At 41.1% G+C, this 26,253-nt stretch overlaps 1 protein-coding gene across 2 annotated transcripts in view; it reads right to left on the reverse strand.

Moving 5' to 3' along the window:
• cep104 (centrosomal protein 104) overlaps window positions 1-26,253 on the reverse strand; it is a 50,278-nt gene that overhangs the window by 21,331 nt on the left and 2,694 nt on the right. Inside the window, exons 3-9 of one of the 2 annotated variants that reach the window (XM_061673405.1) lie at window positions 24,363-24,536; window positions 24,094-24,232; window positions 23,313-23,375; window positions 20,587-20,663; window positions 8,623-8,791; window positions 5,371-5,526; window positions 5,040-5,255 (exon numbers count right to left, since the gene is read on the reverse strand). In XM_061673405.1, coding sequence (XP_061529389.1) covers window positions 5,040-5,255; window positions 5,371-5,526; window positions 8,623-8,791; window positions 20,587-20,663; window positions 23,313-23,375; window positions 24,094-24,232; window positions 24,363-24,536 — 994 coding nt within the window. Of the gene's footprint in view, window positions 1-5,039; window positions 5,256-5,370; window positions 5,527-8,622; window positions 8,792-20,586; window positions 20,664-23,312; window positions 23,376-24,093; window positions 24,233-24,362; window positions 24,537-26,253 lie in introns of those variants that run through there. The other variant, XM_061673414.1, reaches the window with a different exon arrangement.

Raw genomic sequence — 26,253 nt, forward strand, 5'->3', positions numbered from 1 at the left:
AGATGGCAGGTGAGACGCTGAGCTGGAGAAGCTTGGTTGAAAGGAGTTCAGGGATGATGGTGTTGAACGCTGAGTTGAAGTCCACGAACAGGATCCTCGCGTAGGTCCCTGCACTGTCGAGGTGTTCTAGGATGAAGTGCAGTCCCATGTTGACTGCATCATCCGCAGACCTGTTCGCTCAGTTGGCTGCAGGGGGTCCAGCAGGGGATTTGTGACACTCTTGAGGTGGTCCAGCACGAGACATTCCAAGGACTTCATGACCACAGATGTCAAGGCGACAGGCCTGTAGTCATTTAGACCCGAGATTGTAGGTTTCTTGGGGACTGGAATAATGGTGGAGCATTTGAAACAGGATTGTACTTCACACAGTTCTAGAGATCTATTGAAGATCTGTGTGAAGACTGGGGTGAGCTGGTCCGCGCAGACTTTGAGGCAGGATGGGGACACGTGGTCTGGGCCTGCCGCTTTGTTAATCTTTTGTTGTTTGAAGATGCGTCTCACATCCTTTTCGTGTGATGGTGGTCGGTGATGCGGCTGGGTGGGTGTGAGGTGTGAAAGTGTCATTTTCAAATCTGCAGTAGAAGGTATTCAAGTTGTTGGCGAGTGTGCTATTGTTCTCAGCTTGCGGTGATTGTCGCTTGTCATTGGTCAGCGATTGCAATGCATGTCAGACTGATTTAGTCGTTAGCACTAAACTGTTTTTCCAACATTGCTGCATAGTTTCTCTTTGCAATGTTAATTTCTTTAGTCAGCTGGTTTCTAGCTCAATTATACAGGGCCCTGTCGCCGCTTTGATATGAGTCCTCCTGAGCTTGGCGAAGTTGCTTAAGTTTAGCAGTGACCAACAGCTTGTTGTTATTGAATGTGCGAAATGACTTTGTTAGTACACACACATCTTCACAGAAACTAATATAGGATGTGAAAGTGTCCGTATATTCATCTAGGCTGCCAGCTGAATTTTCAAAGACACTCCAGTCTGTGCAGTCAAAACAGCTTTGAAGTTCTATCTTTGCGTCATTGGTCCACTTTTTCACTGTTTTCACTGTAGGCTTCACGCATTTAAATTATTTCCTGTATGTCGGTATTAAGTGAATTAAGCAGTGATCAGACGAGACTAGGGCTGCACGAGGTATGGCACGGAATGTGTTATTTAGCGTAGTATAGCAGTGTTCTAAAATGTTATTTTCCCTGGTACGACAGTTGATGTGCTGCTTGTATTTAGGGAGTTCGTGGTTGAGTTTAGCTTTGCTAAAGTCCCCGAGAATAATGAGGGGTGAGTCCAGGTGTTTTTTTTCAATTTCGTATACTTGTTTGGCGAGCATTAGCAGTGCGGCGTTCGTGTTATCAGAATCAGAATCAGAATCATCTTTATTTGCCAAGTATGTCCAAAACACACAAGGAATTTGTCTCCGGTAGTTGGAGCCGCTCTAGTACAACAGTCAATTTACAGAACACTTTGGAGACATAAAGACATTGACAAAAAATTGACAATTGACATTGACAAAAAACAATTGTGCAAAAAGATGCAGAGTCCTCTAGCACTTAGAGCAGTTCGAATTACTAATATTGCAATAGTCCGGTGCAATGACCATTGTGCAAAGGGCGCTGAGACTTAAAGGAGTGTATGCGGTTTAAAGTGACGAGTAGTGCGATCATCTGGGACAATGTTGGTTGTGCAAATGTTACAGATACTCCTCAGTCAGTGTGCAAATGGAGCAGATGCTACTCTGGCATGAGTGGCCAGTATATGCAAATAGTGCAGCATGGCGAGACAACTACAGTGAGTGCACGAGTAATACATAATTGGTCCCTGCACTGTCGAGGTGTTCTAAGATGAAGTGCAGTCCCATGTTGACTGCATCATCCGCAGACCTGTTCGCTTGGTACGCAAATTGCAGGGGGTCCAGCAGGGGACCTGTGAGACTCTTGAGGTGGTCCAGCACGAGACGTTCAAAGGACTTCAGGACCACAGATGTCAAAGCGACAGGCCTTTAGTCATTCAGACCAGAGATTGCAGGTTTCTTGGGGACTGGAATGATGGTGGAGTGTTTGAAACAGGATGGAACTTCGCACATTTCCAAAGATCTGTGGAAGATTTGAGTGAAGACTGGAGCGAGCTGGTCCGCGCAGACTTTGAGGCAGGATGGGGACACATGGTCCGGGCCTGCCGCTTTGTTAATCTTCTGTTGTTTGAAGATGCGTCTCACATCCTGTTCATGGATGGTTAACACAGAAGTCAGAGGTGTGGTTGTGGTCGCGGGTGCGGCCGGGTGGGTTTGTGGTGTGAAACTGTCCTTTTCAAATCTGCAGTAGAAGGTATTCAAGTCGTTGGCTAGTGTGCTATTGTTCTTAGCTTGGGGGGATCGTCGCTTGTAATCAGTCAGCGATTGGAATGCATGTCAGACTGATTTAGAGTCGTTTGCGCTAAACTGTTTTTCCAACTTTGCTGCATAGATCCTCTTTGCAATGTTAATTTCTTGAGTAAGCTGGTTTCTAGCTCGATTATACAGGGCCCTGTCCCCGCTCTCATATGCGTCCTCTTTAGCTTGGCGGAGCTGCTTAAGTTTAGCAGCGAACCACGGCTTGTTGTTGTTGAATGTGCGAAATGATTTTGTTGGTACACAAACCTCTTCACAGAAACTGATATAGGATGTGACAGTGGGGTGAGTCCGGGTGTTTTTTTTTTCAATTTCGTTGACTTGTTCGGCGAGCGTTAGCAATGCGGTGTTCGTGTTAGCTTGAGGCGTAATATAGACTCCAGCCAGTATGAACGATGCAAACTCACATGGCGAGTAGAATGGTTTACAGTTTAAGAATAGCGACTCCAAATTCGGGCTGCAGTGTGTGCTGAGCACTGTGACGTCCGTACACCATTTTTCGTTGATATGAGGCATATCCCACCGCCCTTTGTTTTCCCCGATAATTCCATGTCGCGGTCCGCTCGATGAATGTTGAAGCCGGGAAGCGTGACGGCGCCATCGGGTACAGCGTCGCAAAGCCAGGTCTCCGTGAAGCACATGGCCGCGGAACGTCCGAAGTCTTTACTGGCATTTAACAGAAGATGAAGCAACGTCCATTTTGTTGGGTAGGGAGCGTACATTCGCGAGGTGGATCGACGGGAACGCCAATCTGTGTCCTCTCTTGCGGAGTTTCACCTGAATGCCGGCTCGTTTCCCTCTGTGGCGCCGCTTCCTTCTCCATGCGCCGAAAACCGCGGACGCCGCTCCGGTGATTTAACTCGGGGAAAAAATTTAGCGGATATTCGAAAGTTGGTGAAAGAAAGTCCGGAGTAGCCTCCTTGATGGTTAGCAGGTCTCCTCTTGTGTAAGTGAGTCGTGTAAGGTCTCCAAAGACGGACGAAAAACACAAAAACAAAGACAATACTAGAGAGCGCGTTACCTTGAGGTGGAATGTAGACACCGGCGAGAATGAATGATGAGAACTCACGAGGCGAGTAGAATGGCTTCCAGTTCAAAAACAGCGACTCTAAATGCGGGCTGCAGTGTGTGCTGAACAGTCACCAACTGTAATTTGTTTTACAATGGTCCACTTCAGTTGCATTCAGTCCCAATGCTTAGTGTGCGATGTGCCTAAAGTTGCACAAAAGGATGAAGTCACGCAGGACCTCAGCATACCTTGTGAAACCTAAATTCCAGAGATTGGGGGGGACTCGAGTCAAATGACTTTTGACTCGAGTTGCCAGTCAAATGACTCGAGTTGCCAGTTTTATGACTTGTGACTTGCTTGCCAAATACCTCAGAAAGATTTGACTTGAGTTTGACTTGGTAGCCAAGAGACAAGTCATCTCGTTTAGAGTTGGAAATCTGCATTTTATTTGAGATACTTTGCCTTTTCATTTATTTATATACATTTTTTAAAGTAATAAACGTTTTGAGGGGTCATTCGCACCAACCTGGTAACCCAGTCTGCATTGTTGCAGACTTGCCAGTGTGACGTAGCCACCAGCATGAACAATGATGGAAGGAGCTCCAAAGAGAATACAATTTGCATTCAAGGATTATGTTGTTTATGAAGTCTGCAAAAAGAGGATGGCAACCTGCATGTTTTGCAACTCGCGCATTAAAGACGCAACACGAACAACGTCGAACTTCATCCGTCACTACAAAACTCACATAGACAGGTAAGCTAATATAACAGTTTCGCCAGCTGGTCACACATTAAGTTTCATAGACTGGTTTGGGAAGCTGGAAAATAAAAATTGTGTGATTGTGAACGTTTTAGTACAGCTAAGTAACGTACATTAACTCGGGGTGGGACGGTTTATGAAAATTATCCGGACCTTTCGTTTCGGTTCATAGGTACGCAAATGTGTCCCTTTTTTTCTCTCTCACTCATGCACTCTCGAGAGAAAAGTAGCCCCTAAAATATAATGCCAACAGCTGAATGCAGAAGTGAAGTGGCATTGCAAGTGTTGTGGAGATAAAAAGAAAAAAAAAAAAAACAAGAAAAAAAAAAAAAGTAAGTGCGGAGACGTTTGCGGGGATGACCAAAGAGTCTGCCAAAGAAGATGCCAGGTGTGTTATAGGTCTGCTGTATCGGATCACTTTGCATTTCGATCACAGCAATAAAAATGTTGTTGCCAAAAGTGCGTTCCACTATTACTAAGTACAGTACAAATTGTGATTAGCTACGTGTGAAGATAATTTTCATACGTTAAATTGAGTTTGAAAGACAACTTTAAAACACTTCGGTGCAATAAATTCAATCAATCATAATCTCACTTGTTCATTTAACTTTTATAAGGTGTTAATACTTTTTTTAGTGTAATGATTTATGGGGGGGGGGAAATTGTGAAAAAACATGTTCACTCCAATATATGCAACTGGAGCAAGATTGTATGACTTGACTTGTGACTTGCTTAAACCAAGTAATGACTTTTATTCGTAATTTTTGTATTTATAAAATTCTAAACTCAAAACAGGAGGTCAACCAGGGTACCGGAAAGAATTGTGTTCGACCTCAGTGGACATAATGTATTTCCAAAACAGACGTAGGAGAGAGTGGCACGGTGGACTTACATCATTTTTTGGGAGTGCAGATGAGGCGCATGGTGTGTCAGGTGAGTTGCTCTGTTTAGGTAAATGTGCATCAGAGTCTAACAGATGGCTCTGTGGAGTTTTGGAAAAAGCTTTCTCTTTCCTTTTTGTGTCAAAGGTTTTGGCGGGGAGTGAGGGGTGGGAGCAAAGAGGTGATCGAACCTCCTGGGATGGACATAATTCAGATGCACTTGTGATCTAGAGATTGGGAAAAAGAGCAACAAAAATCAGTATACAAAAATAATATGACCCCCAAACCCCCCAAAAAGCAACATAGCAACTTAAGTATCACTGTCTGTATTTGGTGACTGACCATTCCCATATCCAACACGTTGTGAACCTCCAGCTGCTGGTAGACACTCCTCCGGTATTCATCCATTTCATCTTTCTTTTTCTCAGCAAGGTCATATTCCTTCTTTTCCATCGCACTTTGCGTTTCCACATCAAACCTTGCCAAATGCTCCCCAGCCTGTCCAGATGGAGTAGAGGTCTTGTCAGGGTGCTGAACAGGCGACCATGGATAGAGAACTACCATTTTTATTTTTTTTGTCTTGAACCAGTCATCTCTTGGTCTCCAAACCAAACCAAGTCCTCACAAAGTGAACTACTATACTGCCCTAAATACTAGAGCAGTGATTCCCAACCGGTCCGCGGTTCATTTGGTACCAGCCCCCCACCCCCGCACTCGAGCATCACGCGCTCCCCCAAAATCGACTCCAAAAATCAGGAAAACCCTTCTTCCTATGGATAATGCACACCCATGACTTTCTATCCATTGGTATATTTCTATGCAATAAATGTTAGTGGGGACCCTCCCCAAATTTGTTTTTCTAATCAATTATGATAATATTAATACTGAGGTTTACTTGTTCTTTAATAATGTATTTAATATTGTGGTGCATCCTAGTGTTGAGTTTTAACACTGCTGCTTTAAAACTAATTAATGGGTGTTCTAAAACATATCTACTCATCGCCCTCATTTCACTGTGAAATAATTTTCAAAATGTTACTATACCTATTGCATATTTGGGTTTAAATTAACGAGAACAGGAATCCTCAGATATATGCATTCACTACACGCCCATTCTGCTAATCTCACATCACAAGTCAGTTCCTTTGCCAATGTTCATCTGTACCTTGTTTGTTTTGTGTTTGTCCGTGTTCTTACCCTGTAGATTCCCCAATGTTAGAGTATAACATTTTCTATAAAATTCACCACCTGCATTGTGTGTGATTGTGTTTGGGTCCGGAACAAAAACCTCTGGAACGTCTAGAACTAATCAAAGTTTTCTAAAGTGCAGCCACCGTCAGATTACGAGACTGATAAAATGGTTTCTCGTTGGTTCTCCTAAATTTTATCCACATAAAAAGTGACGTCGTGCCCCTCATGTATATCAAAGAGCTTGATTTATAATGCTGTAATTTAAAATTAGAACAAACCGGAAGTGACGCAGGCGTTGCTTCCAGCTCACTTTTTCCTCCAAAATTTTTTTTTTTTTTATTCAACCCATATCTGCTACATAAGTATAATATGCACTATTGACTGAAGATTTTTTTGTGGGGGGGTGGAATGTGCATTATACAAATTACGGCAGTTAAACTAACAAAATTTAGGAATGTTTCTAGTTGCTCAAGTGTTGCCTTTTAGATTGACTGCTTAAACATTTGATAGTGCTTGTTTTTGGCTTTGGGTTTCTTTCACCTGTGAAAACTGCATTTGCTGTTAAGCAAACATGAAGACCAGTGAACTGTCTATGGGAGAAAAGCAAACCATTTTGAAGCTGAGAGAAGAGAAAAAATTGATCAGAGCTATTGCACAAACATTGGGCATAGCCAATACAACAATTTGGAATGTCCTGGAAAAGAAAGAAACTACTGGTGTACTGAGCAAAAGACATCGAACAGGTCGGCCAAGAGTATCAACAGCAGTTGATGACAGAAACGCTGTGAAAGCTGCGAAGAAACATCCAAAGACAACAGTCAGTGACATCACTGCCAACCTCCACAATGCAGGGGTGAAGGTATCAAAATCTACTGTTCGAAGACTTCGAGAGAAGAAATATACAGGCAATACTACAAGATGCAAGCCATTCACCAGCAAAAAGAATCGGAAGGCCAGAATTGCTTTTACAAAGAAGCAAAGAGATGAGCCACAAAAGTTTTGGAACAATGATGAGACCAAGATTAACCTCTACCAAAGTGATGGAAAGGACAAAGTATGGAGAAAGAAAGGATCTGCTTAAGATCCAAAACACACAAGCTCATCTGTGAAGAATGGTGGCGCTAATGTCATGGCTTGGGCTTGCATTGCTGCTTCTGGAACGGGCTCCCTAGTCTTTATAGATGATGTAACTCATAATGGTAGCAGCAGAATTAATTCTGAAGTTTACAAAACCATTTTGTCAGGAAATTTACAGAAAAATGCATCCAAACTAATCGGAAGAAACATTATCATGCAACAAGACAATGACCCAAAATACACTGCCAACACAACAATGTACTTCATCAGGGAGAAAAAGTGGAAGATCTTAGACTGGCCAAATCAATCACCAGATCTTAACCCAATAGAGCACGCATTTTACCTCCTGAAGCGGAGACTGAAGGGATAAACCCCCAGAAACAAACAAGAACTGAAAGAGGCTGCAGTAAAGGCCTGGAAAAGTATTTCAAATGAAGAATGCAACAGTCTGGTGAAGTCAATGGGTCGCAGGCTTGATGCAGTTATCGCAAGTATGGGTTATGCCACCAAATATGAAATGTTATTCACTTTAAGTAAATTTAATAAAGTCTGCTCCAATACTTTTGCTTACTTGAAAAGTAGGTGGCTTCAAACAAAAGGTGCTCTGTCATGAGTTGTTTAACAAATCTTGATGTAAAGACCATGAAACAAAAACTAGAATTCTGAACTTTTGTCTCACATTCATCTTTTGATCTGAGATCCAAATGTCTTCAGAACACAACAAAAACAAAGGAATTGACCTTGCAGTTCCAATACTTTTGGAGGGTACTGTATGTTTGCAAGCTAGAAACTGGGCAACAGAAAGTTAAAATGTATTTGTGAAGAAATTCCACTATTGACAAAATGACACTCAATATGCTTTTCTAAAGAGGATCTCTATGAAGAACCTTTTTTTGTGGATGAAATAAAATTCACCATTGATGACACACAGCGTTCAGATTAACATGGCAACATCTTTGACAGCAGTGCAGCTGACAAGGCAAGTGTGGCTGCTATCTGATTACAGAAAGCTGTGTGGTTGAGTAAGTAGGCAGAAGAAGAGACAAAACCTGAGAACAGTGACTGCAGCTGTTGAGCTTATTAAGAATTCATGGTGAGCATGGCAACACTATATACAAACGGGTCAGTAACGGGAATCTGAGCAATGCTTAACAAGGACTGTTTTTTTGGGGGGTGGTAGGGTTGGGGTGAACAAAATGAACAATCAGAGGCCAAATATTGTTGGCTGCTGTTTTTCTTGATATCTGGCACGCTCAAAATATAAATTATTTATGCATTGTGTAGCATGTGAAAACCTTATTTTTCCAGGCACAGAATCGATACTACCTTTTGAAGATCGGCTATAGCCTGCTTCAGATACTTGGCGTGCTCGAATCTCTCCTGGTGAACCATATCCTGCTTTTTTTTATGCAGCTGGCGGATGATACGGGCCACTTCAGGGTCCTGGTACATGTCAAAAGCTAGGTCATCCAAGGGGGATGTGGAATCGTATTTTCTAGGTTCAATAAAAAGACAAACAGTGTTCAATGCCATTTCTTGAAAATGTGACACCAACCTCAACACAAATATACACGTTTCTTTGCAAACAAAGACTTGTAGCACAACACACACACACACCACACTTTATATATACACTGGATATACACACGTGGACAAAATTGTTGGTACCTCTCTGTTAATGAAAGAAAAATCAACAGTGGTCACACAAATTACTTCAATCTGACAAAAGCAGTAATAAATAATTTTACAAAAATTTACCAATACAAATCAGACATTGCTCGTGAATTGTTGTTCAACAAACTCATGAGACAGGACGAAAATAATGGTACCCTGAGTTTAATATTTTATTGCATCCATCCATCCATTTTCTGAACCACTTATCCGCAATAGGATTGCGAGTGTGATGGCGCCTATCTCAGCTGACTTCGTGCGAGAGGCGGGGTACACCTTGAACTGTTCTCCAGCAAAATCAATCAAATGATTTTTGTAACTTTCAATGAGACTCTGGCACCTCTCAGCAGGTATTTTGGCCCACCATTCATGAACAAACTGCTCCAGTTGTCTCAGGCCATGTGTTTTGTGTCATTATCCTGTTGCAAGACCCATAACCTGTGAATGAGACCAAGCTTTCTGACACTGGGCAGCACATTTGTCTCTGGGCCAGATGAAGCAAAGCAGCCCCAGAACATAACAGAGCCTCCTCCATGTTTCACAGAAGGGGCAGTGTTCTTTTCATAATTTGCTTCATTTTTGCATCTGTGAACATAGCGATGGTGTGCCTTTCCAAAATGTTCCAGTTTTGTCTCCGTCTGCCCATAGGGCATTATCCCAGAAACTTTGTGGCTTGTCAACATGCAGTTTGGCAAATTCCAGTTTCACTTTTTTATGATTTATTTTCAACAGTGGTGTCCTCCTTGGTTGTCTCCCTTGGCTCAAACAACGACAGATGGTGCGATCTGACACTGATGTACCTTGACCTTGAAGTTCACTTAATTTCTTTGGAAGTTGTTCTGGGGTCTTATGTTGCCAGTTGACTTATCAGTCTCTTGAATTTGTCATCAATTTTACTCCTGCGGCCACATCCTGGGAGGTTGGCTTGCGAACCGTAGATCTTAAATGTCTGAATAATATGTGCAACTGTAGTCACAGGAACATCAAGCTGCTTGTAGATGGTCTTATAGCCTTTACCTTTAACATGCTTGTCTATAATTTTCTTTCTAATCTCCTGAGATAACGCTCTGCTTCACTTCATCTGGTCCATGTTTAATGAGGTACACACCATGTCACCAAATAGCTCAGTGATTTTTCATTTGAATCGCATTTTGTGTTCCAAAAATGTGGAACGTTTTCAGTCCACAATTCCCTGGTACACTGATTACACTGACGCACAAGTCAGAACTTGGCTGCCAAATCATTAAATTCCCCTGAATTTGATTTATAAAAAAAAAAAAAAAAAAGCATTGCTCGGACTGTTGAGAGGCAAATTAAATAAATAAATAAATAAAATACCTGACGAAAGCCTTGATAAAAACGAGTATTCATACAACTGATGCACTTCAACCCTCCAGCATTTGATCCAACTTTTCAACTGTTACGCAGAAACCATTTAAAGGCAATACTGTTCTAAAAAATTGTGGGAGTACATGCAAACTCCACACAGGCGGGGCCGAGGATTGAACCCCAGTCTTCAGAACTGTGAGGCAGACGCTCTAACCAGTCGTCCACTGTGCCGCCTGTGTAAAGCTAATAAAAGTAATATTTGGTATATATAAAACATACATTTTCCATCAGCATCTCCATACAGATCCTCAGCAGAAGGAATCATGAAGTCCCCTAAAACATTCTGGTAGACTGTTGCGGTGACCTTGAATTTAAGAAAACAGAGTTTACCAACACCTGCACTGGACATTGCTCGCCAAATCATGACTAACTGTGGATATTTCACACTGGACCTCAAGCAGCTTGAGTTCTTCTCCCGTCTTCCTCCAAACCCTTGGACCTTGATTACCGAATGAAAGGCACACTTTACGTTCATCGGAAAAGAGGACCTCGGATCACTGGCCGACAGTCAAGTCTTTGTTCTCCTTGGCCCAGTTGAGACACTTCCTATGTTGGCTCAGGCTCAGAAGTAGCTTGACCCGAGGAACCCGACAGTTGTAGCCCATCTCCCGGATCCGTCTGAATGTGGTGCTTTTTGAAGCTGTGACTCCCGCCTCATTCCACTCTTTCTGGGTCTCTGGTAGATTCTTGAATCTTCTCTGTTTGATAAGCCCACTGTCTTATCTTTTGCTGGTGCATCTTTTCCTGCCACATTTTGTCCTTCCATTGATATGCTTGGACATGGCACTCTGTGAACAGCCAGCCTCCTTAGCTATGAAATTTAGTGGTTTACCCATCCCCTATGGAGGGGATCAATGATGGTCTTCTGGCCAGTTGTCAAGTCTGCAGTCTTCCCCATTCTGAACCAAAACTGAACTGAACCTGAACTCAAACAATTGAACCAAACTGAAGCATTTTAATGACACCTGTGCAGGTGGTTTGAGTTTAGTAGATGCTTAGTGTGTGACACTCAGTTTAAAACATTTATGGCCTGCAAAATTGCAAACTGATTTCTTCACAGTTTACAATTTTTTTGAATTCCTTATTTCGTGGGGGCGGCACGGTGGCCACAGTTCTGAGGACTGGGGTTAAATCCCCGGGCCCGCCTGTGTGGAGTTTGCATGTTCTCCCTGTGCCTGCGTGGGTTTTCTCTTGGCACTCCGGTTTCCTCCCACATCCTAAAAACATGCATGGTAGGTTAATTGACAACTCTAAATTGCCTGTAGGTGTGAATGTGAGTGCAAATGGTTTTGTTTGTTTGTATATGCCCTGCGATTGGCTGGCAACCAGTTCAGGGTGTACCTTGCCTCCTGCCAAATGATAGCTGGGATAGGCTCCAGCACGCCCGCGACCCTAGTGAGGAGAAGCGGCTCAGAAAATGGATGGATGGATAGTTTTATAAAACCTTCACAGGCTTTATTGTTATGTTGTGACTACTAGCTCTCTCCCGGTCATACTGTGCGTACTAATTGTCCCTAGCTATGTTGTCATTACTAGCTGCTATTCAGTAAAGATAAGTTGAGTGCAGCTGGACAAAGGTAGTTGTTTTGTTTTCTTTCCCCGTCTCTCTCACTTCGATATAACAAAGGGGATTTTTGTCTGGGCTTCAGTAAGTGGTGACAACTCGTAAGACTTGTACCTTTTCCTCTCATTCCAAAGACTTTTCTTTTTTGTAATAAAAACCCACAAAGACAAGATTGCTTCCTCACTTATTCTGTCAGAAAAAGATTTGCGAAAACAGTTGGTGTCAGAAGTGGGATTCTAGGATTGATTGCCAATCCAGAGGACCCCGGGAGTGATTGATCATCCAGGACACATGCATTCACCATTGTTGTTTCCTTTTGTTATTTTTCTGCAATGAAGACGCGCTTGGCACTGATACCACTGCTTCGCTTAGGTTAGTTATTTAACTTACAGTCACCACCAGACATTCATATACACACTTATGGAGTTAATGTATGCAACTATGAAGTATAATTGATAGATCCCTTTCAATTAGAAAGATGTCCTCCCCCTCTCCAAAACCAGTCCAAATTGGCAGCATTAGCAATATATTTGGATCTCTCAGCGCCGTTGTTTGTTCTTTTTGTTTTGTTTTTGTTGTTATCATGACAACAAAAGACGAGAGATAAAAAAGATAAATTGGAAATTGAAGTGCCTGAAATGTAGAATTATTACGTGTAATTTTCTGAGGATCTATTCCCCGCATAGATGTTTGGTCTGGGACCTACGGTGATAGAGGAATCACCCGGAATGTAAGACGATTTGTAATTTTTCAAGGTTTCGAGGAACTATTCACCAGTGGCTATTTGGTCTGGGATAAATAATTAAAAATGCATATTTTTTAATTGATGATTGACACATTTTAAATAAACAAATGTTTATTTTTATTTTTGGGTTCTACATAAATGAAAATCCTGGTTAAACTCATGGTTAATTCCACTGATATAAATAAATTAACGCAAATGTGAAAAGCAAAATGTTAACTACTTACTGTGAGGGGTGAAAATATCAGTTTTGTGAAAATGCGCAATTCACAACACTGAGTTCAGAACCACAATTTGTTTGCACTCGCAGAGTTAACAGTTTTGTTTGAAACAATGGAATACTGTCAAATGATCAAAGCAAAGGCATTTATATAGCACCTTATATAAATAAAAAATGTAACAAGTGATTTACAGCAATTAAAATGACGACATTAGGTTTAAACGTATTTGAGACTGAAGACATAAGACAATCTGACTGGCAAGACGTGTGTTCAACTTATGCACAAAAACCACTTTGTGCGAGTGACTGTCCGGTCTGCTGACTACTGATGTCTTGGTGAATGTATGTTTATGTCTGTGTGTGATATTTGAGAGACGAATGCTGGAATCTTGACCAAGTGTTTGGTGAAAGTGCGTTGTTTGACTGATTATAGGTCGATCTGTTGTTCACTATGGATACTGTAAGTATCTGCGTGCGTGTTAGTACTTAAGCAATGTGTTGTGAGCTGTTGCTGAAGGGGAAAATAAGTGGTGGAAAAATGTTTCTTCTTTAAGGATTGGTAATTAACTAGTGTAACGCTGTGATATTGTGGGGCAAGAGTTTGTTTTGTTTTTATGCAGTAGTGAGAATGAGGCTGAGAGACCTGAATGGGAAAAGCTACTGATAAAAAAATTGATTCCATTGGGGTAAAAAAGGAGAAAACAAGGCTGCTCAAAATCTTTGAATAGTGCAACTCAACGTTCAGACTAAATAAGAATATTGATTGGATTACGTTATTAGATTTGGATAATTATCAGTGTGCATTCAGTGTGCATTCAAAGTTAAATATAGTACAATTTTAACAATTTCAACATCAAACAGATATTGAATTTTTGAAAGGCTATAGGCTGCAGCCTGCAGACATGACTGTCTGTGTGTGTGTGTATATGCGCAGCTGTGTGTGTTTTTAACGTCATGTTGTCTGTGTGTTTATGCGCAGCTGTGTGTGTTATGTGCACATTTCCATGACGTAGCAAACTTCACCGCGATTATAAGAAAGTAAGTATCCGTTGGGGCAAAGCTAATTGGATTCGTGTTTTGTTTAACTGTCAAAGAACACAGATTTTTCACAACGCGCATACGTGCTTTGGATTGCGTCCTTACGAATTGAACTTCATGCGCAATGTTCTTTTCCGCTTCCTTGACATTTCCCAAGTCCCAAGTCAAATCCCACCGTTTGCTCTACCAGCAAACATAGGGTTAATTAGGAACTATCCGCCGATTCAATTGAACTTAAACTACCGATCCACCAACACTGCCAGCATCCACTTCGCATGGATGCTGTTGACGATATTTTGTCCAGTATTGAAGTCGATACCCACTGGGCCAAATTCCGTACGGTATTAACCGCTTTTTGGTTGTCGAGAATGGTTTTGTGTTTGTTTTTTTGTATTTGGCTAAAGTGATGGGTCACTTCTTGTTTTTGTTTTCTTCTCTTTGTTTTGTTGGTTTCGTTTTTGGTTTTGTCTTGTTTTGTGGTCTGGAGCACAAAGGCAGTGTATTGTTTGATCTTTGTGCTTAGCAGCACAAGTCGCATCACACCTTGCATTATGTTTGACACATAATTGATTGCCACAAAATCTGAATTTATAGATTCACTTAGAGCAAATTCAATAGGCTGCAAACAGAGGACCGATATTGGCATTATCATAGTGATACGTATGATGATTGTTCTACAAACATTTAATGTTGATAATTTTGAACTCATTATGGAACATTCACCTATTTGGGTTGACATATGAAGCGATATAGACTAAACTGTGCACATTTGTCATTAGGTCAATATGGTATGATATAGTGGCTTTCCAGATGCGGAATACATATTACAAATTACACAAATTCCATGATTTATAGACTAAATTGAAAAAAGAACACAGGGGCCTGACTGAAATTCTTAGCTGATACAGGCATACAGCAAAGATACATTTGACTATTGTCTGAAAAATTTTATTTCTAAATTTCAAACCCAAAGCTTCAGATGAAAAATCTAATAATGATACAGATGTTACGTTTAGGCATGAAAAATTATCGCAGGTCCTTAATCAGTAATTATGCATAACTGACTGTGTCATTGGCATCCCTTGAACAAAAATGCTGAGGCAGATTTTATCTAACGGAAGAAAGTCCTTCGATTGCCAGACTACTCAAAACCCTTCACTTGTTATTTACATGACCTCGTGTTGATACAGATGCAGGTTTTTGGGGGAAAGGAAAAGTACTTAGCTGGAGATTTTATTCCACCCAAATGTTTGTGATGTGTCTTGAGAACTTTTTATGTATTTACGTTTAGTAATGTTTTGATTATCAGTCTCAAAGATAATGATAATATACAAATAATTATGCTAGTATAGAGTTGATAATGGATATTGGGTTGGACCATATTGACACTACACTGATAATCTATGTAATGAAATAACGATCGATGCATTTACAAAATACTGTCTGGATTTGGTAGATATGTTAAAGTAAGAATTGAAGGAAGTGGTGGGAGCACAATTGACCAAAATGATTTTAAGAATTTTATTATAGTTCTTTTCTCTGACAACAGCTGTCTGACAGATTTCAATTTGACCTCAGAGCACATGATAGCTACCGCCGACAAATAAATACTGGGAAGTCAATAAAATTAGGTATATATGAAGATTTGTGTGCCCCCTATCCTTTTTTGAGACTGTTTTTGCAGCCACGCCAGTGGACCGGATCCATTCAGGTCTACCAAAGCCAAATCTGCTGATGGGCAAAGAAAACGTTCCGGTACTGCACATTATCGACTAATCAATTTCAGGAAACAAGTCCAACCAGCACTCCTAAGGCTGGCTGACGGACCTCTGCATGACATCAAACCCGGTGATTTCGTGCTGATTAAAAACATCTGGCGGAAAACGTGGAGACAGCAACACTGGCTGGGACCTTTCCAAATCATCCTTGTGACCTACACTGCAGTGGAAGTTGCTGAAAGAGCCACGTGGGTTCACGCATCACACTGCAAGAAGGTCCCAGCCCCTCCTACCGTGCCGACTCCTCCGTTTCCTTCACCTTCTACGACGGATGACCGTAAAGGTCACGCACTTGCGTATCCCGGCAGAAGAACAGAGGAAAGACGATGACTAAAACCCTACCCCAGTGGTTCAGCGTCAACTCTAATAATTGTTGTGATAAAAATGTGTGTTGAATTGTGTATTGATCCTCCCACTTTGACAGTTGACACAATTATGTACCTTACGAGATGTGACAATTATGACGAGCTTCTTTAGTTCTATATGATCGCCACTACTTCTGGTAATAGCACCTCCTACAGCATAAATGTTTGGTTTCTGTATGCCCCCACTTTTCTTCATGTGGCACGCTCTCAAAATCGTCATTGCTGCCATATTTGTACCATGCACAACCTTTGTCTTTAATTCCTCTCTGAACAATTCCCAAGCTCTTTCTGACGCTACCTGTGTTCCCTATATGTCAGCACTAGACTCATTCCCGATTGGTCAGGTCAGTGTGCCCCTATTGCTTTGACAGACCACTCATACAGTATCTCTGCCACACCCCATTCTTTTAATATTTGATTATTTAGTGTGAACCTTTAGGTAGTTAGGATGGAATAAAGTTTAGTAATTTTCCTTTTTTATGTGATTAACAATAGATTAATACAATCAAAAGGTGGGGGGAGCAGTGTTGGAAAATTTACGTTTTATATATACCAAATATTACTTCTATTAGTTTTATACAACCTTCACTTATTGTTATGTTGTGACTACTAGCTCTCTCCCGGTCATACTGTGCGTACTAATTGTCCTTAGCTATGTTGTGACTACTAACTGCTATTCGGTAAAGATAAATTGAGTGCAGCTGGACAAAGGTAGTTCTTTTGTTTTCTTTCACTGTCTCTCTCAGTTCGCTATAACAAAGGGGATTTTTGTCTGGGCTTCAGTAAGGGGTGACAACTCGTAAGACTTGTACCTTTTCCTCTCTTTGCAAAGACGTTTCGTTTTTGTAATAAAACCCCACAAAGACAAGATTTCTTCCTTACTTATTCTGTCAGAAAAAGATTTGCCAACAGTCTACCAGAATGTTTTAGAGGACTTCATGATTCCTTCTGCTGAGGATCTGTATGGAGATGCAGATCACATCTTCCAGCCGGACCTGGCCCCTGCCCATACCGCCAGAAGCATCAAAACCTGGTTTGATGCCCTTGCCATCACAGTGCTTGACTAGTCAGCCAACTGGCCGGATCCAAACCCCATTGAGAATCTATGGGGTATTATCAAGATGAAAATGAGAGCCACCAGACCCACGAACAAAGAAGAACTGAGAGCAAGTATCAAGGAAATCTGGGCTTCCATAACTCCCAGGCAATGCCACAGGCTGATTGCCTCAATGCCACGGCGCATCGAGACAGTGATTAAAGCAAAGGGATTCCCAAATAAGTATTGAACATTAACATATCATTTTGAAAGTACCATATTTTGATTGATTTAATGTCACCCTAATTTTTCTTTTTTTTTCTACAAAAACGGAAAAGTAAATGGTGATTTCTTCACAATATTCTAATTTTTTGCATTCCTGATTTCATGTTTTATAAACTGGAAGCCAAAATTATGTGAAAATAAATAAATAAATAAATGCTTACAATTGTTTAAATTGTGGTCCCTGAATCTATCATCTATGGAAGTTTAACGTTTTTAATGGAATTATGGAAATAAATAAACTTTTCCATGATATTCAAATTTTTTGGAAAGGGTCTGTGTATGTATATATATATATATATATATATATATATATATATATATATATATATATATATATATATATATATATATGAATGAATACTTTGCGTACCCACTGTGTGTGTGTGTGTGTGTGTGTGTGTATATACAGTTGTTCAAAAATAACCCTAGATCGGTGAAATCTGCGAAGTAGGAAACTTTATTTTTTACAATTATTATGCTATGTTTTAAGGGTGTAAACCTCACCATTAACATTTTCTCACATTTCTCTCGTTTAAACACGCTCAAAGTTCATACTTTGTAAGAAAAATAAGTACATTATTATTATTGTTGTTGTTGTACTTATTATTATTGTTAATATTATTGTATAACGAAAAAAAAGGTCAAAACCTGTTTTAAGGCCCAAACATTTAAGAAATAAAAATGCGAACATTTTCTGACAAATAATGATGAACATTTTTAGAAATAACGAATATAATTTGAATGAACAACGTATGAGGTTGGAAACATAATAAATTATTAATTGTGACTTGCGCATATTTCACACTTCCTCTGACCGTCCCTCTTCGTAATGACGCCGCTCAGCTGTAGCGCCCTTTTCCACTGTCTTTTTCTGAGAGAAGAACATAGTTATAGGTAGTTGTTGCCGCTCTATTTTTCTTCTGGGCGAGAAGATTCTTATAAAGAGACAGGCCACCTTTGATAGTTAGCACCTTTTGGATGCGATCGCAGGTGCCCTTGTCGGTGCAGCATGTTTCGTCGACGTTGGTTATGGCTGGGAGAAAGCTTGCAAACAGGAGGCACTTTAGAGTCACACTGCTAGCAATCGAACACTAATATAAATTTAGCAAGCCGAATGCATTCTGTGCTGTACAGGAGACATGGCACGAAGGACATGGATTCAAATTGGTCTACAGTACCATAGCCAATCAGGACGCAGAATACAATGCGGGGTTTGTACGCTGTAAAAAACAGCATGCAAAATTGCACTGTAAAAAGATCTGCGAAGTCGTGAAGCTGCGATAGTCGAACCCCGAAGTCGCGAGGGTTCACTGTGTGTGTGTGTGTGTGTGTGTGTGTGTGTGTGTGTGTGTGTGTGTATGTGTGTGTGTGTGTGTGTGTGTGTGTATATATATATATATATATATATATATATATATATATATATATATATATATATATGGCAGCACTTGGACGACTGGTTAGCACATCTGCCTCACAGTGCTTAGGATCGGGGTTCAAATCCCGGCCCCGCTGTGTGCAGTTTGCATGTTCTCCCCGTGCCTGCGTGGGTTTTCTACGGGCACTCTGGTTTCCACTGCCTGAACAGCTCAGAGACAGAATTGTGGCAGGGCACAGATCTGGCCAAGGTTACAAAAAAAGAATTCTGCTGCACTTAAGGTTCCTAAGAGCACAATGACCTCCATAATCCTGAAATGGAAGACGTTTGGGACGACCAGAACACTTCCTAGAGCTGGCCGTCCAAACTGAGCAATCGAGGGAGAAGAGCCTTGGTGAGCGAGGTAAAGAAGATCCAGAGATGCACTCGGGAGATGGGCGAAAGTTCAAGAAAGTCAACCATCACTACAGCCCTCCACCAGTCGGGGCTTTTTGGCCGAGTGGCCCGACGGAAGCCTCTCCTCAGTGCAAGACATATGAAAGCCCGCAAGGAGAAGAAGAAGAAGAAGAATCATCATCTTTTATTTGCATGAACATGCATGCATTCACACAAAATGTGTTCTCTGCATTTAACCCATCACAGTGAACACATACACATGTTAGTGGAACATACTGGAGCAGGGGGCAGCTGAAGCGCCCGGGGAGCATTTCGGGGTATCAGTGTCTTGCTCAAGGATACCACAGCCGTGAGTCCGAGGGATGTTGGCGGATGGTCCAATCGGGGTCTTGAACCTAAGTTCCCCACGGTGGCAGGCGATGATCTTAACCATTCACCTGAAGGACTCCCAACATGTTGAGAAATAAGATTATCTGGTCTGATGAGACCAAGATAGAACTTTTTGGCCTTCCTTCTAAGCGGTATGTGTGGCGAAAACTAGGCACTGCTCATCACCTGTCCAATAAAGTTCCAACAGTGAAGCATGGTGGTGGCACCATCGTGCTGTGGGGGTATCTTTCAGCTGCAGGGACAGGACGACTGTTTCCAATCATAGGAAGGTTGAAAGCGTCCAAGTACAGAGATATCCTGGACAAAAACCTTCTCCAGAGTGCTCAGGACCTCAGACTGGGCAGAAGGTTCACCTTCCAACAAGACAATGACCCTAAGCACACAGTTAAAATAATGAAGGAGTGGCTTCAGAACAACTCCGTGACTGTTCTTGAATGGCCCAGCCAGAGCCCTGACTTAAACCTTATTGAGCATCTCTGGAGAGACCTGAAAATGGCTGTCCACCAACGTTCAACATCCAACCTGACAGAACTGGAGAGGATCTGCAAGGAGGAATAGCAGAGGATCCTCAAATCCTGGTGTGAAAAACTTGTTGCATCAGTCCCAAAATGACTCATGGCTCTATTACCTCAAACGGGTGCTTCTACTGAATAATGAGCAAAGGGTCTGAATACTTATGTCTGTGTGATATTTCAGTTTTCCTTTAGTAATAAATCTGCAAAATTTCAACAACTTTCTGTTTTTTTCCTGTCAATATGGGGTACTGTGTGTACATTAATAAGGGGAAACATGAACTCAAAAGATTTTAGCAAATGGCTGCAATATAACAAATAGTGAAAAATTTAAGGGGTCTGAATACTTTCCAGACCCACTGTAAATACACACACATTTTGAACTATGTTGCACTCTTGGCTTACCACTTGGTTCAAATGCAAGTGACCTTGAATGCCTTATTGCTTGTCTTGAGAATAAAAAGCTTCATTGCACAGTGTTATTGTCACGAGACAAAGACACCGGGGTTTAATGGCCGTGTCTCACCCCGTGAGGGTCGCATCCAAAGCGGCTTCCAGCTGCGTGCCGTTGAGGTAGTGTTCGATCAGCTGTTCTCTGCTTGGCTGGGGGTAAACAGATGGAGAAATTACGCACGCAAGCACACACACCGCGCATGCCACACAAACCACACGCACGCACACACAAAGGATATGCTCGTTACAGTGTTGTACCTGAACAAGTTCAATGAACGAAAGTTCATGAACTCGTTCATATTTTGTGCGAAGGTGAACAGAACTTAGTTCATTTCTGCCTGATGAACGTAATTGAGAACACGCCAATTCTGACGTCTAAGAACGGTTTTCCAACGAAAGTTCATTTTCATTCAAGAGTGGCAGGTTTTGTTAGGGACTTCCAGGACAAACCCGCCTGAACACACAATATACAAGCCTTCATACATTGGCGGATAAATGCTGCAGTTGGCAACCGATTCAGTGCCACCACGGCCGCCATTCAGAGCAGGCACAGCGCAGCTGCGTGAGAACGCGAGGTGCGTTCAGGGACACGTAAATGGGAGTGAATTTGTTCTTCTGAGGTTCTTTTGTAATACAATACATAATTGTAATTATTAATTACGAGGAAAATTATTATTTGGATAAGAATGCCGTAGTTAAAACTCTGTATGATCACACTGTCATGATCCATCCATCCATCCATTTTCTGAGCCGTCTTCGTCTTTTGTAATTTGTTTCGTCTTTTGTAAAAGTGTTCCTGCTTTTGTTAATTTGTTTTCTGAAATGTAAAAGTGTTTCGTTTTTTGTTCATTTGTTTTCTGAAATGTAAAAGTGTTTTGGCTTTTGTTATTTTGTTTTCTGAAATGTTCACAATTTGTTATATTGTTTTGCACTTCCAGGCCACTGTAATTTTGAGGGTAATAGCATGTCAACAACATATTGAGAAAAAACAAAGAAATATGAACAAGTTAATTTTTGGAATGGTGAACTTACTTCAAAATTTTGCATGACAAACTATAAACTGAACATATTTTGGGAACCGTGAACTGAACTTTGAACTCGTCTGAATAGAAAATGGACTTTCCCAACAGTGCTTGTTAATATATAGCACTATAGAGTTCACCATTGACTTCAGAATAAATTAATACAATTTCATAGTAACAACATTAGAATTCAGGTTATAAATATAGACCAGTGCTTCTGATAGTGTTTAGGCCAGAACAGAAGGTCTTGCTGGCCCGGAGCACCCATCACTGATAAGATAACCCGGAAGCATCATTAAAAATAGTGATATGAACTGACGCAACACTAAGTGATACAATGGTAAGGTGTTGATAAAGGCCGCAAATCAAGAAGATAGTTACATTCATGACTAAGTTGGTGTGTTCCTTGCTGCTATGAATACGAATGTCACTGTGAACATGCAGCATGAACCATGTGAAGACAACATGGGACAACAGAGGAGTATACAGTATACGTGAACAATTGACCCCGTACAGGTGGGATCAGTGCTGAGGTAGAGGTGCTCAGTCAGATTTGCAAGAAAAACAATGCACTGATTGTTCACTGGAATCTGTACAGGAGTGTGTCGGTGTCTTTATGTACCACTGTGTGTGCGCGTGTGCGTGTGTGTGTTGGAGGGGGAATTTTATAAAGTGTTCTCCCTACCTCAGTAGTTATCTGTCTGCAGGCTTATTTGATTACACTGACTAACTAAGGGCCTCCTGTGGGATTACGCCCTAACTTCTACTCGCTGTATCTCGTTACTGGATTCTTATCACATCCATCATTCAAGCATACACAGTATATGGATAACACTACTAGATTTTAAAGATTTACTCCTACAGGCTGAAAACATGTTCTATCCATTACAGTTTGTCCTCATAAGGGTCAGAGGAGGAGCCTATGCTACCTGACTTTGGGCGAGAGCTAGGGTACACCGTGGACTAGTTGCCACTTGCTAGTCAATCAAAGGGCACATATAGACTAACAGCCATTCACACTCAAACCTATGGACAATTTAGTCTTCAGTTAACCCAGTGCTTCGGAAATAGTGGGGTGGGTTGCGATGCCGGCGGGGACGCGTGAGACCCTGAAGAACATGATTTGCCGTACGAGAATAAAGTGTAATTGCACATCCACTGCAGTGTACATCCACTTTCTTTTGTACTTTCTTCAATGTTTATAAGGATTAGAATAGATTATCCTTTATATACAATGTTATATAGGGTGTACTCGCGGGGGCTGCGGGTGGGAGGGTCACACATTTTTTTATTCTTCCTGGGGTGGGGGGTGTTGGGGGTCGTAACAGAAAACAATTGAGAAGCACTGAGTTAACCTAACATGCATGTTTATAGGACATAGAAGGAGTACACCCAGAAAACCCACCCAAACACTGGTGAACATGCATTCACCACACAGGCCTAAAACAAGATTCAAACCCAGAACCTCTTGACTGTGAGGTCATTCCAACATCCTGCCCATGTTAGGCTCAACGATGACTAAATGTTGAAATGGTAGAGGGATTTTCCTGAGACTAAAAGGTTCAGGGCGTACCCCGCCTTCTGCTCGAAGATAGCTGGGATAGGCTCCAAGCACGCCCGCGACCCTAGTGTGGATAAGCAGTAAAGAAAATGGATGGATGGATATACATTTCCTTGTCCGAGAAGCTGCTGTCCAGGAAATGGGTCTAAAAAACTAGAGCACAACAGCGCCACCTGCTGCTGTACAGATGTAACTTCAGAAATGGTTGATACTTACAATGGTGTGAAAAGCGCTGCCATCAAGGGGATCACCCAGCACATTAAAGGCCACCAAAGCAACCTGAAATCCCAAATAAATGTCTGTGAGGCAATGACAAGAAAATTGCAAAAAAAAACATTTTAATAATAAAATAAATGTGTATGTGTGTATATATACACACACACATATACAGGGAGACTGAAAAGTAACTTCCCTGTTTTTAATTTATTTCTGAACTATAATTCTTACAAGAAATGAACATGAGAAGAAAGTGTATTGCATTGAGTTTTATTTAAAATTCTATATGGGAGTTACCTTTCAATCACCCTGTATATACAACCCCAATTCCAATGAAGTTGGGACGTTGTGTTAAACATAAATAAAAACAGAATACAATGTATTGCAAATTATGTTCAACCTATATTTCATTGAATACACTACAAAGACACGATATTTAACGTTCAAACTGATCAACTTTATTGTTTTTAGCAAATAATCATTAACTTAGAATTTTATGGCTGCAACACATTCCCAAAAAGATGGGACAGGGTCACGTTTACCACTGTGTTACATCACCTTTTCTTTTAACAACATTAAATAAACGTTTGGGAACTGAGGACACTAATTGTTGAAGCTTTGTAGGTGGAATTCTTTTAACCCCATTGTTGCTTTTATATATATATATATATATATATATTAAACCATATAATCTACAAATATTTACCTAAGGTAAGGTGATTTATCCTTTCAACCATGTAGGTATCAGCTTCAGAATTGGTACGAAGAACTGGTAAACTACCTGATTGTAATGATTGTGACGGTTAGCATAATGCTTGTGGAATGTTATCCTCAGGTATGTTCCGACGGCGTCTACGTGGACGGACTTCAGCTCCCGAGCTCTGAAACCGGTCTTCTCGTTGTCCGACAGAGACACGTAACTGTGGTGAGAGCATCAGAGTTGGATCTTTGTTGTGTTATTGCTTTTGTAAAGTAAAACATGTTTCAAGACAATTTTAAAATCTGTTTCACTAAAGATTAAGAGCTGAAAATTATCCTCAGTAGTCTCACCCAAGCCTGCGAAGCTGATCAATGAACACTGATGTGGTGGGATCAGGAGGAGTGTCTCCTATGTGGAACTCCACCTTTGCTGGGATGAGGTAATGGTGGGCCAGCAGCTGCAGCTTCTTCACTCGACATCTTTCCGCCAGCTGCAGGGTGATGTGCTGAGGGTAGCTACACAACCTGTGGAACATTTCTATTATGTTTGACCTGTTAAGTAAAATCAAATCCAGCTGTACTCTCATTCTATCAGGCATACAGCAGTCGGAAAATTAAAATGAATGAATAATGATACATTCAAAAGTGCAATGCAATAAAATCTAAAAAATTGCCTCAAAATCTTCAGTCGAACTCCAACCACCCTCATGACGCCAAGTGAGACATCACCAAATCCCACTAAACTTTGGCTTAGTGACTCCATGTTAGTGTTTCCACCATAATTTGTACAACTGAACTGATTTATTTTTGAATTTTTTGAGAGGGGAGGTGAAAATAAACAACTGAAATAAACTTTAATGTGTTTGACTTGGACTTGACGTTTAACTTGCTGCCTTCTTGGCCAGGTCACCATTGCAAAAGAGATGTTCTGTTTTACCTGGTCTTTTACCTGGTTAATCCATCAATCCATTTTCTACACAGCTTGTCCTCACTTGGGTCATGGGTATGCTAGAGCCTATCACAGCTAACTGCGGGCGGGGTAAACCCTGAACTGGTCGCCAGCCAATCACAGGGCACATATCAACAAACAACTATTTGCACTCACATTCACACCTATGGACAATTAAAAAAGAACAACAACAACACATGCGTAGGGCCTTACAGAAACATTATTTGCTTTAGCCACTAAAATGACTGAATGAAGAAACTGTTTGCTGACCAGATTTATTGATAAAGTCTGTGTAAGAGAGAGAGAGACAAACAGAGAAAGCAAGAGAAAGAGAGAGAGAGAGAGAGAGAGAGAGAGAGAGAGAAAGCGAGTGAGTGAGTGAGTGAGTGAGTGAGTGAGTGAGTGAGTGAGAGAGAGAGAGAGTGAGAGAGAGAGAGAGAGAGAGAGAGAGAGAGAAGTTACATCTGCAATTTACCGCAACGTGTTTTCTCAAGTTAGAAGTGGACTGAAATATCCAACTATGAAAGTCTAAAAATAGATCGTGCACGAAATTATTGATGAATGAAAGTAGCAAGTGGCATGTAGATTATTGTAATGGAGTAAAAGCACCATTTCTTCTTAACATAAATACAATTAAAAGTAAAAAAAAGTATGCTTCATTAAAACTAGTCTGACATGTACAATTTACCCAAAATGTTACCTGGAGTAAATGTAACGGAGTAAATGTGGCGCGTTCCTACCCACCTCTGCTTTTTATATAGTATATGTAAACTACCCGTTTCAACTGTACAGTCCTGCTCACCGTTATTGGCACTAGGCTTTACAAGGTCAGGATTTTTAGGGCCGATCACCGACTTTAAAAAAAACGATAACCGATCACCGATCCGATCACAAGATGGAAAACGGCTTGTTCGTTTACTGTATAGACTTGTGTACTTAATTGCTCAAAAATTATATTTACAATAAATAATGTATATCTTTGTTCATCTTTTTATGCCAGTGAGGCCTAGTGACAGACAGAAAAAATGAATGGTCTTCTATTAGATGGCAGGAAGTACATACAGTAATTAATGTATCCACTTTTTGTGACATTTTTGTTTGTTGGTGTGCCGTGAGATTTTTCAATTGTAAAATATGTGCCTTGGCTCCATAAGGGTTGGAAATCACTGCTCGAGTCAGATCGTGTATTCTAATCATCCATCCATTCATCCATTTTCCAAGCCACTTATCCTCACAAGGGTCGCGAGAGTGCTGGAGCCTATCCTAGCTATCTTCGAGCGAGAGGCGGGGTAC

This window comes from Phycodurus eques, chromosome 1, assembly GCF_024500275.1.
Source record: "Phycodurus eques isolate BA_2022a chromosome 1, UOR_Pequ_1.1, whole genome shotgun sequence".
NCBI lineage: Eukaryota > Metazoa > Chordata > Actinopteri > Syngnathiformes > Syngnathidae > Phycodurus > Phycodurus eques.